At 36.3% G+C, this 17,365-nt stretch overlaps 1 protein-coding gene across 1 annotated transcript in view; it reads right to left on the reverse strand.

The window, feature by feature from the left end:
• The window catches only part of THSD7B (thrombospondin type 1 domain containing 7B), a 1,521,641-nt gene that overhangs the window by 261,727 nt on the left and 1,242,549 nt on the right, over positions 1-17,365 (reverse strand). Inside the window, 1 exon segment of the mRNA XM_021075621.1 lies at positions 15,395-15,589. Within this exon segment, the coding sequence (XP_020931280.1) occupies positions 15,395-15,589 (195 nt within the window).

Here is a 17,365-nt window from a genome sequence, read left to right on the forward strand (position 1 = left end):
GCCAAGACATGGAAACAACCTAAATGTCCATCGACAGATGAATGGATTAAGAAACTGTGGTACATATATATAATGCAATACTACTCAGACATAAAAAAGAACAAAATAATGACATTTGCAGCAACATGGATACAACTAGAGATTATCATACTAACTGAAGTATGTCAGAAAGAGAAAGACAAATACCACACAATATCATTTACATGTGGAATCTAAACTATGGCACAAATGAACTTATCTACAGAAAAGAAATAGACTCACAGACATACAGAACAGACTTGTGGTTGCCAAGGGGGAGGGAGGAGGGAGTGGTAGTGACTGGGATTTTGGCATTAATAAATGCAAACTATTACATTTAGAATAGATAAGCAATGAGGTCCTACTGTATAGCACAGGGAACTATATCCAGTCTCTTGGGATAGACCATAATGGAAAAGAATATTTTAAAAAAACATAGGAGTTATGATCGTGGCTCAGTGGAAATGAATCTGACTAGCATCCATGAGGATGCAGGTTCAATTCCTGACCTTACTCAGTGGGTTAAGGATTTGGCATTGTCATGAGCTATGGTGCAGGTCACAGATGCAGCTTGGATCTTTCATTGCTGTGGCTGTGGTGTAGGCCAGCAGCTAAAACTCCAATTTGACCCCTAGCCTGGGAACCTCCACATGCGGTGAGTGTGGACCTAAAAAGACAAAAAAAAAAAAAAAATGTATATATACGTATAACTGAATCACTTTGCTGTACAGCAGGAATTGGCACAACATTGTAAACCAACTATACTTTAATAACAAAAAATTTTTTTAATTAACAAAAGTTCTTAGACTATTAAGTTTTAAATGAAATAAAGCCTTTCTCCTTTTCATTCTTGGTTTTACATGGAAGTAAATCCTAGGATAATGGAAGCAACTACCAGAGCAGCTGTGAAATTTAAGTTAATTTAAAAGAAATTAAATTTCATGTTTGAGAGGGGCAAAAAATACTTAGGTATTTGCTACAGTGGCTCAACAGCTAGAAGAGTCATTGTTGATTTATTTAATATTGGTTTCCCTATAATTTGTTGATAAAAACAGATTACCTTGTCTTCATTTTCCTTGAAATTAATGGTTTCCAGGGAAACCAACCAAATAGTGTAAATATTGACTCCTTCCCTTTTTTTCAAGTAACTTTTAAAAAACAGTTTATTCAAGGAACAAAACTATATCCTCCCAGACAATGGCTCTGGAATGAGAACGATATCCACAAATGAGAATGATGTGGACAAAGTGGAACTTATTTTGGTTCCTACTATCAGGTAGCTCACAAATACTAATAGAAACAAGAGATTGAAATAAATACTGAAATCATGCTGGATAATTTAATCTAAGAAAAAGGGATGACTTGCACTTTGCACTTTGAGAGACCTTTTTAACTTAAGTATTTTAGACCATGACCTTACCTTACCAATTGATTTTGATGGACCTTTTAACTGTAATCTCAACTCTGAGTAATGAAAATGCAGAGTCATTTTACACAGTGATGTATACTTGATAATCATATTTAATGGATTCCAAGACAGCCTGTAACTTGACTCAACATTTCTATAAACACACTTTCTAAAACCTTTTCCTAGACCTATAATTTCACTTTGTCTCCTCATTAGTGCATCCTTAGCTGGAGTCTTGGCTGTTTATAAAAAACAAACAAACAAACAAACAAAAACCAATGTAGGCAGCTTTACTAGTCTATTTCCAGCCTTTACGGCTGTTTTGGTGATGCTCACTACTAGCTGGTGCATTGAATATTTTCTCATTGCCAGATAGTTTACATTATACACCACAAGTCTATAGCTGTCACCTGGACGATTGGCTCTATGTTTTCTGTGATTCTTATGGTCACGATAAGTAAAGACTCCTGCAGGACCTGAAGTGATTTTGTAGAAGCCTCAGCCAAACCACTGTCCCTCTGGGAGGAAAGTACTCACTTGCTTCTCCCATTAGGGGCACTTACTGAGAATAAGTGTGAGAAGCACAGCCTCTATCACCACTGCAAAAATTTTCTGTATGAGAAAAATAGCAATGGGTGGGAATTGGCTCTTTATCAGTATTTAACATGCCCAAGTCTCTGCTGCTTTCCAACAGTCCATAAAGCACTGTTGTCTCCACATCTTCACCTTCCACTCTTTTATCAACATACTTAACCCTAGTTCTGAGTATACTTACTCCTTAAAACTACTTACTCTTGCCAAAGTAATAAAACAAAGAACTGAACTATCTTCTATTTCCTTTCAGACTTGATCATTAAATGATAAGTCTGAGTGTTGACTATACTGTTTCTCTCAAAATATCCTTTCCAAGTTCCAGCATACCTTACCTTTTAGACCCTTGCCCCTACACCATGCCCAAACCATCAATCTGGAGACATCTTCTTTGTTTGTTGAATTATTTTCCCTCTGTACCTCTTGTAACTGATGGGGTTCCTCAGGGCACTTCCCTAGGTTCTCTTCTGATCCTACACCTTCACCCACACAGAATTTAAATAACTATATATATCCCTTAAATTCTTAATTACTGTCATCAGCCCAGCTTTCTTACTCAAGCTTTTGACCTATAGACTGGAAATTTCCACCCAAAGGACAAAACTTAGCCTGGCAAAATCCACACACATGCTTTTAACATCACAACATTTCTGTCTCCTTCTGCACTTCCCAGTTCTACCAATATGACCAAAACGAACACTGGAGTGTCACACTTGAGGCATTCTGTTGTGCTACTTTTATCTGTTTAATGATAAAGATCTATCATATCAAACACCTATGTCTTGAATCAGTCCACTGTATGCGTTTTGATTGATGTCACCCATATTAATCTTTCCTCCAAACCCCCAGCTTAAATCACCAAAATGACTTCTTCCAAGATCTTAATCCTCCATGACTCACTCCCTTCAATCTATTCCCTGCCCTGCAGCCAGGACCAAATCACAAAGTTGGAGATCTGATCACATCATTCATCTATTTAAAGCTCTCCAGTGATTTACCACAGTTCACAGAATAGAGTCTAGATTCTTTACCTTGGTCATTAAAGCTCCAGAGGATCCGGGCCTATTTTCCTTTCCACTGTGTTGTACCACTCTGCCTTTGTTATAAGTAATAACGAGAATCTTTTAGTTCCTAGAAGCTACTCATTTATCTTCTGGAATTTGTGTGTTCTACTCCAGAAATTGTCATCAGTTCTACCCTTCTGCCACTTGTCCTTTTCATCAAAAGTAACAGACTGCTCTCTCCAGAAAGCCATCCTTAAACATACTCTTCATCTCAGTTCTGGAAGAGGTGTTCTTCTGTACTTGCATAGCATGTGGCAGACAAAATGATGCTCTCTAGGAATGTCTGCATCCTAATCCCTGGAACATGTGACATGCCACTTTACATGGATCTTGGAATAAGGAGACTATTCTAGGTTATCTGGCAGAGCCCAACATAACCACATGATCTTAAATTCAGAGAATCTTTCCTGGACTGAGTCATAAACATGCGGGTGCATGTGTCTTTTTTAAGGAAAGTTTTGTCTGGATACATGCCCAAGAGTGGCATTGCTGGGTCACATGGTAGTTCTATGTATAGATTTCTTTTTTTTTAATATATTTTTTTTATTTTCCCACTGTACAGCAAGGGGGTCAGGTTATCCTTACATGTATACATTACAATTACATTTTTTCCCCCACCCTTTCTTCTGTTGCAACATGAGTATCTAGACATAGTTCTCAATGCTATTCAGCAGGATCTCCTTGTAAATCTATTCTAAGTTGTGTCTGATAAGCCCAAACTCCTGATCCCTCCCACTCCCTCCCCCTCCCATCAGGCAGCCACAAGTCTCTTCTCCAAGTCCATGATTTTCTTTTCTGTGAAAAGGTTCATTTGTGCTGGATATTAGATTCCAGTTATAAGTGATATCATATGGTATTTGTCTTTGTCTTTCTGGCTCATTTCACTCAGGATGAGATTCTCTAGTTCCATCCATGTTGCTGCAAATGGCATTACGCCATTCTTTTTTATGGCTGAGTAGTATTCCATTGTGTATATATACCACTTCTTCCGAATCCAATCATCTGTCGATGGACATTTGGATTGTTTCCATGTCCTGGCTATTGTGAATAGGGCTGCAATGAACATGTGGTGCAAGTGTCTCTTTTAAGTAGAGTTTTGTCCGGATAGATGCCCAAGAGTGGAATTGCAGGGTCATATGGAAGTTCTATGTATAGATTTCTAAGGTATCTCCAAACTGTTCTCCATAGTGGCTGTACCAGTTTACATTCCCACCAACAGTGCAGGAGGGTTCCCTTTTCTCCACACCCCTTCAGCACTTGTTATTTGTGGACTTTAATGATGGCCATTCTGACTGGTGTGAGGTGGTATCTCATGGGAGTTTTGATTTGCTTTTCTCTGATAAGCAGGGATGGTGAGCATTTTTTCATGTACTTATTGGCCATCTGTACATCTTCCTTGGAAAAATGTCTATTCAGGTCTTTTGCCCATTTTTCAATTGGGTTGTTGGCTTTTTTGCTATTGAGTTGTATAAGTTGCTTGCATATTCTAGAGATTAAGCCCTTGTCAGTTGCATCATTTGAAACTATTTTCTCCCATTCTGTAAGTTGATTTTTGGTTTCCTTTGCTGTGCAAAATCTTGTCAGTTTGATTAGGTTCAACTGTTTATTTTTGCTCTTATTTCTGTTGCTTTGGAATGTGTAGGGAAAAATGTTTTCTTTTCCAGCTTCTAGGGGCTAATTACATTCCTTGGCTCATGCCTCTTTTCCTCCACAGTCTTGAAAAATCACTAACAGTGCATCTGTTTGATTATTCTTTCATAGTTATGTTTCCTGTGACAGTATGTAGGTATCGTAGAAAACTATACATAGAACAACCATGTGACCCAGCAATCCCACTCCTGGGCATATATCCAGACAAAACTTTCCTTAAAAAAGACACATGCACCCACATGTTTATTGCAGCTCTATTCAAAATAGCCAAGACATGGAAACAACTCAAATGTCCACCGACAGATGATTGGATTAGGAAGATGTGGTATATATACACAATGGAATACTACTCAGCCATTAAAAAGAATAAAATAATGCCATGTGCAGCAACATGGATGGAACTAGAGACTCTCATACTGAGTGAAGGAAGCCAGAAAGATAAAGACAAATACCATATGATATCCCTTATATCTGGACTCTAATATCCAGCACAAATGAACCTTTTCACAGAAAAGAAAATCATGAACTTGGAGAATAGACTTGTGCTTGCCAAGGCAGAGGGGCAGAGATTGGGGTGGTTGGGAGCTTGGGGTTAATAGATACAAATTATTGCCTCTGGAATGGATTAGCAATGAGATCTGCTATGTAGCACTTGGAACTATGTCTAGTCACTTATGATGGAGCATGATAATACGTGAAAATAGAATGTGTATATGTATGGGTAACTGGGTCACCATGCTATACAGTAGAAAAAAAATGTATTGGGGAAATAACTATTAAAAATAATAATGAAAATGACAAAAAAGAAAACATTTTTCCCTAGACATTTCAGAAAAAAAAAATGCTATCCCACCTACACCTTGTTTATAGCCCTGTAAAACATGCACCTGACTTCAGAGTTACAGAACTGTAGGATACTAAATTTGTCTTGTTTTAAGCCATGAGATTTGTGGTAACTTGTTACCACCCTAATGCAGCACTCATATAATAGCTATTGTAGTACGTACTACACTGTGTTGTAATTGTCTGTAGCAAAATTCTATCTCCCATTCGACTCTAAGCTGTTAAATTAGCATCATGTCTACCTATTTTTTGTAGTGTTCCCAAGGCCTAGCCTACAGAAATGGTAAACAAAAATTGTTCCATGAACAATTTAGAAGTTTTTTTTTTTCTTTTTTTAAAGGGATATAGGTACCCCCCTCACATCAATGGACAGATCCTCTAGACAGAAAACCAATAAAGCAACAGAGATCCTAAAGGAAACAATAGAAAAGTTAGACTTAATTGATATCTTCAGGACACTACATCCAAAAAAAGCAGAATACACATTCTTCTCAAATGCTCATGGAACATTCTCAAGAATCAACCACATATTGGGACACAAAGCGAATCTCAATAAATTTACGAGCGTAGAAATTATCTCAAGTATCTTCTCTGACCACAATGCCATGAAATTAGAAATCAACCATGGGAAAAGGAAAGAGAAAAAACCTACTCCATGGAGACTAAACAACATGCTACTAAAACACCAATGGGTCAATGAGGAAATCAAGAAGGAAATTAAAAACTACCTTGAAACAAATGATAATGAAGACACAACCTCTCAAAATCTATGGGATGCTGCGAAAGCAGTGCTCAGAGGGAAATTTATAGCAATCCAGGCCTTTCTCAAAAAAGAAGAAAGATCCCAAATGGACAACTTAACCCTCCACCTAAACGAATTAGAAAAAGAAGAACAAAAAAGTCCTAAAGTCAGCAGAAGGAAGGAAATTATAAAGATCAAAGAAGAAATCAATAAAATAGAGACTCAAAAAACAATAGAGAAAATTAATAAAACCAAGAGCTGGTTCTTTGAAAAGGTGAACAAAATTGACAAACCCATGGCCAGACTCACTCAAAAGAGGAGAGAAAGAACCCAAATCACCAAAATTATAAATGAAAAAGGAGAAATCACAACGGATACAGCAGAAATACAAAAAACCATAAGAGAATACTATGAACAACTGTATGGCAACAAGTTTGAAAAGCTGGAAGAAATGGACAATTTTCTAGAATCTTACAGCTTGCCAAAACTGAATCAAGCAGAAACAGACCAACTGAACAGACTGATCACTAGAAATGAAATTGAAGAGGTCATAAAATCACTCCCTACAAATAAAAGTCCAGGACCAGATGGCTTCACAGGTGAATTTTATCAAACATATAAAGAGGAATTGGTGCCCATCCTCCTTAAACTCTTTCAAAAGGTTGAAGAAGAAGGAATACTCCCAAAGACATTCTATGAGGCCACCATCACCCTCATTCCAAAACCAGACAGAGACACCACCAAAAAAGAAAACTATCGGCCAATATCATTGATGAATATAGATGCAAAAATTCTCAACAAAATCTTAGCCAACCGAATCCAACAACATATCAAAAAAATTATACACCATGACCAGGTTGGGTTCATCCCAGGTTCACAAGGATGGTTCAACATACGCAAATCAATCAGCATCATACACCACATTAACAAAAAAAAAGGTCAAAAATCATATGATCATCTCAATAGATGCAGAAAAAGCATTTGACAAAGTTCAACATCCATTCATGATCAAGACCCTCGCCAAAGTGGGTATAGAGGGAACATTCCTGAATATAATCAAAGCCATTTATGATAAACCCACAGCAAATATAATCCTCAATGGGGAAAAACTGAAAGCCTTCTCACTCAAATCTGGAACAAGACAGGGATGCCCACTCTCACCACTGCTCTTCAACATCGTTTTGGAAGTCTTAGCCACAGCAATTAGACAAACAAAAGAAATAAAAGGCATCCATATAGGAAGAGAAGAGATCAAACTGTCACTGTATGCAGATGATATGATACTATACCTAGAAAACCCTAAGGACTCAACCCAAAAACTCCTTGAACTGATTAATAAATTCAGCAAAGTGGCAGGATATAAGATTAACATTCAGAAGTCAGTTGCATTTCTGTATACCAGCAATGAAACATTAGAAAAGGAATAAAAAAAAATGATACCTTTTAAAATTGTACCTCACAAAATCAAATACCTCGGAATACACCTGACCAAAGAGGTAAAGGACCTATATGCTGAGAACTATAAAACCTTAATCAATGAAATCAAAGAAGATGTAAAGAAATGGAAAGATAGTCCATGTTCCTGGATTGGAAAAATCAACATTGTGAAAATGGCCATCCTACCCAAAGCAATCTACAGATTCAATGCAATCCCTATCAAATTACCCATGACATTGTTCACAGAACTAGAACAAACAATCCAAACATTTATATGGAACCACAAAAGACCCAGACTCGCCAAAGCAATCCTGAGAAACAAAAACCAAGCAGGAAGCATAACGCTCCCAGACTTCAAGAAATACTACAAAGCCACAGTCATCAAAACAGTGTGGTACTGGTATCAAAACAGACAGACAGACCAATGGAACAGATAAGAGAATCCGGAAATAAACCCTGACACCTATGGTCAATTAATCTTTGACAAGGGAGGCAAGAACATAAAATGGGAAAAAGAAAGTCTATTCAGCAAGCATTGCTGGGAAACCTGGACAGCTGCATGCAAAGCAATGAAACTAGAACACACCCTCACACCATGCACAAAAATAAACTCAAAATGGCTGAAAGACTTAAATATACGACAGGACACCATCAAACTCCTAGAAGAAAACATAGGCAAAACATTCTCTGACATCAACATCATGAATATTTTCTCAGGTCAGTCTCCCAAAGCAATAGAAATTAGAGCAAAAATAAACCCATGGGACCTCATCAAACTGAAAAGCTTTTGCACAGCAAAGGAAACCAAAAAGAAAACAAAAAGACAACTTACAGAATGGGAGAAAATAGTTTCAAATGATGCAACGGACAAGGGCTTAATCTCTAGAATATATAAGCAATTTATACAACTCAACAGCAAAAAAGCCAATCAATCAATGGAAAAATGGGCAAAAGACCTGAATAGACATTTCTCCAAGGAAGATATACAGATGGCCAACAAACACATGAAAAAATGCTCAACATCGCTGATTATAAGAGAAATGCAAATCAAAACTCCCATGAGATACCACCTCACACCAGTCAGAATGGCCATCATTAATAAATCCACAAATAACAAGTGCTGGAGGGGCTGTGGAGAAAAGGGAACCCTCCTGCACTGCTGGTGGGAATGCAAACTGGTACAGCCACTATGGAGAACAGTTTGGAGATACCTTAGAAATCTACACATAGAACTTCCATATGACCTTGCAATCCCACTCTTGGGCATCTATCCGGACAAAGCTCTACTTAAAAGAGACACATGCACCCGCATGTTCATTGCAGCCCTATTCACAATAGCCAGGACATGGAAACAATCCAAATGTCCATCGACAGATGATTGGATTCGGAAGAAGTGGTATATATACACAATGGAATACTACTCAGCCATAAAAAAGGATGACATAATGCCATTTGCAGCAACATGGATGGAACTAGAGAATCTCATCCTGAGTAATGAGCCAGAAAGACAAAGACAAATACCATATGATATCCCTTATATCTGGACTCTAATATCCAGCACAAATGAACCTTTTCACAGAAAAGAAAATCATGGACTTGGAGAAGAGACTTGTGGTTGCCTGATGGGAGGGGGAGGGAGTGGGAGGGATCGGGAGCTTGGGCTTATCAGACACAACCTAGAATAGATTTATAAGGAGATCCTGCTGAATAGCATTGAGAACTATGTCTAGATACTCATGTTGCAACAGAAGAAAGGGTGGGGGAAAAAACTGTAACTGCAATGTATACATGTAAGGATGACCTGACCCCCTTGCTGTACAGTGGGAAAATAATAAAAAAATAAAAAAATAAATAAATAAATAAAAAAGCGATATAGGAAGAGGGAGGGAATGGGGAAGGAGGGAGGGTGGCAAGAGAGAAGAAGGAGAGGAACAGAGAGAGAGAAAGAGTGAATAGGAAGAAATAAAGAAATGGTTCATGTACAAAGTAATCAGAAGTTACTGGCACAACAAATATTCTGTACAAATATACACTCTATATTGGTGATATCCTTCTTAATTAAATGGCATTGCTATTTGAAGGAGGATTTAAACAAGTTACTTAATGCGGAGATGGTTCTCACAAAAAGAAACTTATTATCAGAGTCCTTAAATTTGATTACATTCTAGGCATAATCAGTATTTACCTCTGAATTCAGAACCAGTTATACTAAAAAAATATTTAAAAAATCAATCTCTACTACAACTCTAAAGACATATTTCACCTTATGTCAGATGGACACTTGTAACTGATTCTACCAAACAAACAAACAAAAAACCCAAAACAGAAAATACCACTGTATTTAAGAAGTTGGGTATTAGTTATCCAGTCATTTTGAAAAAAATATGTGTGTGCATGTATATATATAGATAGATAGATATAGATATAGATAGATCTAGACAGATCTCCTACTTGATGTATTGATTATTTACAGTATTGTATGAACAACTGCTTTAATTATCACTGAATCTAAATCCTGTGATTATCTAGTTTACATACCATACAGAGAACACCCAGTTATTAAACTAAAGACTCTGGTTAAAAAATATGGAAAAAGGAAAATAAACACCCTAGATGGTCTCCTATACAATGGAGAGGCTTGTATTTGTATCTGTATGCTTCTCTATTTATGTCTATGTTAAAGAGAGAACCATATTGCTTTATACTCTAAACCCTTGCCTATACTATCACCCTTGTTACGGATTGCTTATTAAATTTACTACCAAATTACATGGGAAAAACCAAAACACAAGCATTAGTATCACAACAATAAAAATAAAGCTTGAGAAGTCAAATTTTTCACTAACTGTTTTTTTTTTTTTTTTTTACCAATGATTACACAAACAAAAGAAAAGCAAAAAGCATTTTGTTCTCCATCCAAATCTACAAAGATTAACTCATTGCAGTTGCTGACTGTGAACTCAGTACTTCAGAAAGAGGAAATTAAAGACAATAATAGGATACTCTGTATTTTGGACAAAAAAACCCTTAGATAGTTAGAAGCATTTCACAAAGTGTTTTAATGAACCTCACTTCTTGCATCTTCACATACATAGAAAAAGCATTATGGTCACTAACTTGAGATTTTTGTATTTTGTGACCAGCATTAGGTTTTCACCAAGATGTATGCTGACTGCATGTATTCCCTAGCAAAAACAAAATCACAGCAACTATCCTTCCTCCTACCAATGAGCTGAGAGGTGGTCTTCAGGGCTATAGTCCTCAGTGAGACCCTGGATAAAGCTTAACTCACAACTCTCATGTTGCACATTTTTCTTTAAATTGAAAGTTTTGATGACCACAAAGGGACCCAAAGCAGATGTTTTCCTTTGCCTGAACTCTACAAGTATCTGCAGCCTTGGTCCCATCATGGGTCCCTTGAGCTTGCCCACCTCTTCAGGGAGTCCAAGTATATCTCTCCCGGGTCTTGGATCTCCTATCTTGGTTGAAAGTTATGAGTTTTATTTGGTGGTTGTTAAACTCCTTGCCATGAAGAGTAGGTTTACCTTAAACTTAGGTTCAAGCAGAGGCAGCTAGGTTAATCAGTTAAAAGACACTGGGAAGATTTTGTTCAGTTGAAAAAGAACAAGGTCCTACTGTATAGCAGAGGAAGCTATATCTGATCTCCTGGGATAGACCATGATGGAAAATAATATTTAATAAAAGGAATGTGTGTGTACACATGAAAAAAGGAGTGTGTGTGTGTGTGTGTGTGTGTGTAACTGAGTCACTGTGCTGTACACCAGAAATTGGCACACCATTGTAAATCAATTATGCTTTAATTAAAAAATAAAATAAATAAATAAAAACAAGGAATGGTTTATCTTAGTTGAGAGATACTGGAATGTTGCTCAGTTGAAAGACACTGAAATTTTGGACTAGGTGATTAGGTAGAGGGGTTGGACTGATGTCTTTCTTTGAACAGCTTAACAGGATTTGTCTGAATAAAAGTGAGAGCTTTCAACTCAGAAGATAAGGGACACCTCTCTTCCCAACCAGTTACAGCTTTCTTATTCAACTAGGAAACTCATAGGAGTGGCAAGCCCTCATACATACAGTGGTCTCATAGGGAAATTCATTCATTAATTTAAAGAAGTTTGGCCTAGGGACTCACACAGAAGATTGGCCACCCTGTGCTCCAAGCACACATGAACGTTTCAGACCACTGTTCAGAAACTTAGACATGCGAAAGAACTGAAATAACCCTAGGGTGCCACCTCGAGAGGTTAAGTTCACAAATAGCACACAGCCTAACACACACTTCAACAGTAACTTTATCCTGATAAACAGACACTAAAATGTGAAACAAAGCATTCAAATGAGAAGTGGTACCAGATAGACCTCTGCTCACACTCTGCCAGGTTTGTGTATTTATGGAGCTTACACTTGCAAGTAGTTAATTGAGAAATAAGGAAAATTGTGTCCTGAGAAAGATCAAGATGGGACGATTCTGACCTTTCAAAACTGGTCAAACTCACCTTAACACAATGCTCTAACAGAAAAGAAATGATGCCCAAAGGGGAGGAGACGATGACAACATCAGAATCAGAGAGCTATTCCAAAATGCCATGCCAAATCTTGACTTCTTGGATTTTAATACATGAAACAAATGTTTTTCTATCATGGGCATATGGAAATTTTTAAAAATCTATCTAATTTTTTGGCTTATGGTCAATTACCTACATCCAGTACTTCTGGTTTTACCCTGGTGGATTTCTCCTCTCCAAGGCTCTGGATGGATGGTCCATTAAAAACTTTTTAACATAAACATTTTTAATATAAATATGAATTTTCTTTTAAGATTACTCAACTTCAGATAGAACGATGAACTTAATTTCATTCAAACACCAAAATCTCCTGCTTATCAGGAAGGACCCTTCCTCAGTTAAGGGATGGATTAGTATGGATAACACCAGGCCATAATCATTTAAGTGTAAAGGTCCCTATTTTGTACTTATAATAGAACACATTTAGTGACCCACATTAAAAAAAAAAAAAAAGTTGGATTTCTGCCAACAATCTGCTCCCTGGTCTTGGCGATCTCTTAACAACTGATTTGATGCTGGAAGTTCATGGCTTCAATCCTCATTATGACTTTATTAATACTTTTAACCATATACCTTGTATTCTGCTTATTTTATAAGACTGCTGATTCTTGTGTTACCCACTGAATCTCTAAAATAATCATGACTAAGAGACTTGAAATGATTGGAATATAGTTCTATATAGAATTAAAATAATTATAATAGCATAACTTCAGATATGAGAAGCAACAAGGAAGACTCATTTCCTGGACCATAACAGACTAGTAAGACAGGTGGTCATTCACCTTTATGATAATTATTAGGAGGTCCTGGTCCAATCATAGGTATATCATTGAAATCTTCCCTCAATATAGGAATGAGCCTTCCTAGGGCTGTGGGACAAATTGGTTATGAAATGCCTCCCAAACTTTCATTGAATTTATGACCAAAAGGAGTGAACATCAAACATGGGAAGAGGAAAGATGCTCTTCATCCAACTCTACAAAGATTAACCTATTGTAGTTGCTGACTGACAGTAAACTCAGTGCTTTGGACAGAAGAAATTAAAGATAGTAACAGGATAACCTGTGCTTCAGACAAACAGATACTTAGACATATGCATTTCAGGAAGCATTTTAATAAACCCTATTTCTTACATCTTTATATACATAGAAAAAGCAATATGATCATTAACTTGGGATTTCTGTTCTATGTAACTAGCAGTAAGTTTTCAACAAGATGTGTGCTAACTGCATGTATTCCTAAGGACAAAAAAATCACATAAACTAGGCTTCCCCCTACTTCTTTGGAGCAGTTCCTCAGAGCTATCTGAGAGGCTGTTTCCAGGGCTATGCCCTCAGTAAGACCCTGGATAAACCATAAGTCACAATGTTCACATTGTGATTTTTTTTTTTTTCAGTTAACAGTACTAAATAATTCATTTGACTGATTCTTTTTTAAACAACTCGTATTTCATGAAACTGGCCAGTTGTCATCTGGATACTAAGACATACAGAGATCAATTAGGTAGGCAAAAGCATAGTAGCTAATAATTTAAAAGAGAACTTCTAGTTTTTCAATCTGAGTAATTCTTGGGATAGAGTTTGCATAAAAAGGTGTAAGAGTTCTTCAGTATTTACATTAAAAGCATATGTTAAGTAAAAGTCAAATTCATTAAGGTTTTGATAATTCATAACACAAACTGCACTGGTTGTAAAATGAATAAATATCTATCCTAGGATTTTCAATATTTTTCATTTTCAGTTTGCAGGTACAAAGTGTCATTGCCAAACCTCAAAAAAAAAAAAAAAAAAAAGAAAGAAAGAAAGAAAAGAAAAAGAAAACAACTGGCCACTAGTTAAAAACTTTCTTTTCCCCTTTAGGGAAAGAAAAATTTCCTTTAGGAAATTCTCTCTCCTCTCACTGCTACAGAGAGTTGCTAGGATAATGACTTCTGAAGCATTACCCAGGAAAACACAAACCAATTTCTATTAAATTGCCCCTGAACTTGGAATTATTCCTATCCTATATATTCTATCCTATTATATTGTTGCTCTATAAGAAATTTGTTTCTTAGAAATGTAAGCAATGTTGCATGAAATTATATAAGAACAAATTTTTATAGAAGAGAGATCAAAATATAGTATATCTTATTTGATGTTTCTGTTTATGATTATATGTTTCACCTGTACTTACAAATGGGCTCATAGTTTGTGTTTCAGAAATTTTGTTAAAGGAATTCAAACAAAAGGATTCTTGAAACCAAGAGAATTAGCACTTGAATTGCTTATGAGCACAATGGTCATCTCTGCTTAATTCTTCAACATTAACACAAATTTTCTTATCCCAATTATTATTTTGGAATTTTTCCTTTAGTCCTCATTCCCTGAATTTAGTTTTCTGCGTACATGAGAAAAATACAATGAAGAGAAATTCTGGCATAGTTATGTAGACAAGAAGGTATATTACTACATCAATTACTTGTATATTATTGGCAAAAAAACTTCTCTAGGGCCTTGATTAAACTATTCTTTGTTTTAATCTCCATTAAACTTCAAGGATGTAGATAGAACTTATAATTAATATATACCACAAAGCAGAATCTATTATGTAATTTCATTTTTTCTTTCCATGACTAAAATTCTAAAATATCAAGTTATTTATAAGGTAATGGCAAAAGACGATTATATAGGTGAGATCTGCCTTTAATGTTCTGACCAAACGTGGGACTACTTTCAAGCTTGCTGAGATCATGACATGAAAAACAGCAGAAACCTTGTTACTAGCTACTCCAAGGAAAGTGGTGGATATTGCCATTTATGACTACAAAGATTATAAAGCTATACGAGAGGAACTTCATAGCTATAGAATGGTTCACATCTTTCACTGGTTTCACAAGTATTAACTGAGTACATACTATGTGCCAAGCATAAGCACTGGGGATATATGATGGCAGGGGCTGAGTGGAGAGAGGGAGATACCAGAAACAGTTTCCTATTCTTCTGGAATTTACCTTCTCCTTGATGGGTTCAAGAGAGTATCACTTGTCTGAAGCTAAAGAGTAAAAGGCACACCCTACCTGTGAGCTGTCGCCGTCTACTTCGAGTTGTTTCACAATTTCTGGAGCAGGGCGTAAACTTGGACCACGCAGTGAAGGTGCAGTCATCATGACACGGGACTGTACATTCTTGCACAAGGGGAGGCATACCATTTGTCTGCTTGAGGCACTCTGTCATTTCTGCCGACTGGTTATTATCAGAGATGCATGAGACAGCTAAAAAACATGGATTCTTTTGTTACTATTTTAATTAAATCAGTCTGCTGCTGGTTCTTGGACAAAATAGCAGAATTCCCCAATGTTAGAAAAAATTTGGTTATCACTGTGATTGCAAAAGGTGTTCAACACAGCTAACCTTATTTCTCTCTGGAAATTAAATGTGTATTGTTGCCAGTGGAGGTATTTGAAAATTTAATTGGTTTCATTATTAATCCAAACCTTGCATTGACAGCAACCAAAATAACATTCAGTCATTTATTGTATTCCTGCTTGTGAGTATTTGACCTCTAGGGATGATATAAAACTAGAAAAGGGAATCTGCAAAAGAGTAATATGAGAACAAAAAAAGGACAAAGCCATCAAAAACCATCTGAACTTTTCCTAGATATGATTTTTGTTTGTTTAAATGGCACTTATGGAAGTGGTCCTACTTTCTCTTGACAATCAGTATTTAAAAAAAAAAATTCTGCTCTCTGTAAGTAAATGTTTTTCCCTAACACTTCAGGATCAGTTAAAAATTCAAAGCATTTTTTTTTTTCAAGTACAGGCACAATCTATCCAGATAATCCTGTTACAGATATTCTACCAATCATAGATAACTCTTCAATATTTCTCAAATACTTTTTCAACTAGGATGTCTCTAGTCATACCATGAACTAATAATCTCAAAGTAAAACATTTATGAGATTTTGCTTCATTTTTTATTTGATTCTTTGGGCTAATATCATTTATTTTATTCAATTATGAATGAATGATCTATTCATGCATATTTTATTCATCCTAATTAAGAACTTGAAGGATGTATCCTTATTTTCTAGACCAGCATGTCTCAACCTTGGTACTACTGACATTTTAGATTGGCTTACTACATTTTGTGGGTACAGGAGTGTGTTTTGTGCATTGTAAGATATTTAGCAGCGTTCCTGGCCTTGACCCATTAGATGCCAATAGCACACATGCCCTCCCACATTTGAAAACCCAAAATGACCCCACAAACTGTCAAATGTCACCACCATTGAAAATCACACTTCTAAACTAATTTCTAACCAGGGATGTCTATGAGAATATAGAGAAGACATAATTTCAGACCTACTACATCAGCATCTCTGAAGGAGAATTCCACCTACATTTTTGTCTTTAAGTGTTCAAGGTCATTCTGATCCAGCCTGTCCGCTTATCATCAACATTTGGCATGATGCCTTTGGACATGGTATGTGTGTTAATGGGGGGGGGATATTTAGCTCAATTCATCATCCTAGAGATGATGGATCATTTTTATTACAGTTCTTTAAGATCTACCAATTTTTAAGGAATTAAGAGACCACAGCTTAGGATCATTGTTGTTAAGAACTGTTTATATAAACAAGGAAAGTGTACATAGGGGCTTTCAGTTGTCCATTTCTCTTATATTCTGAATTCCTTCATTCTAAGCACAACACAGAACAAGTCAATCTGAATACCATCCATACACCCATCCCAATCTATTTATTTATTTACATATTTATTATTTATGAACTGGTAAAAGCCAAATGTATCCAAAGCTTTAGGACCAAGAATTATGACAATGGATGCCAATACAATATTTCCCATTTTGTACATCTGCTCTGTGGCAGGTGGGACCATTCATTTTTTTGAATACTTTTTGTTTTTATCCACATCCTATGAACAAAATCTATTGCACATCAAGCCAACATCACCTGCATTTTCTTTGTTGGGAATATTACAGCCGTTAATGATGAATACAACAAGATACTTTTTTAAGTAGGGTACAAG

This window comes from Sus scrofa, chromosome 15, assembly GCF_000003025.6.
Source record: "Sus scrofa isolate TJ Tabasco breed Duroc chromosome 15, Sscrofa11.1, whole genome shotgun sequence".
NCBI lineage: Eukaryota > Metazoa > Chordata > Mammalia > Artiodactyla > Suidae > Sus > Sus scrofa.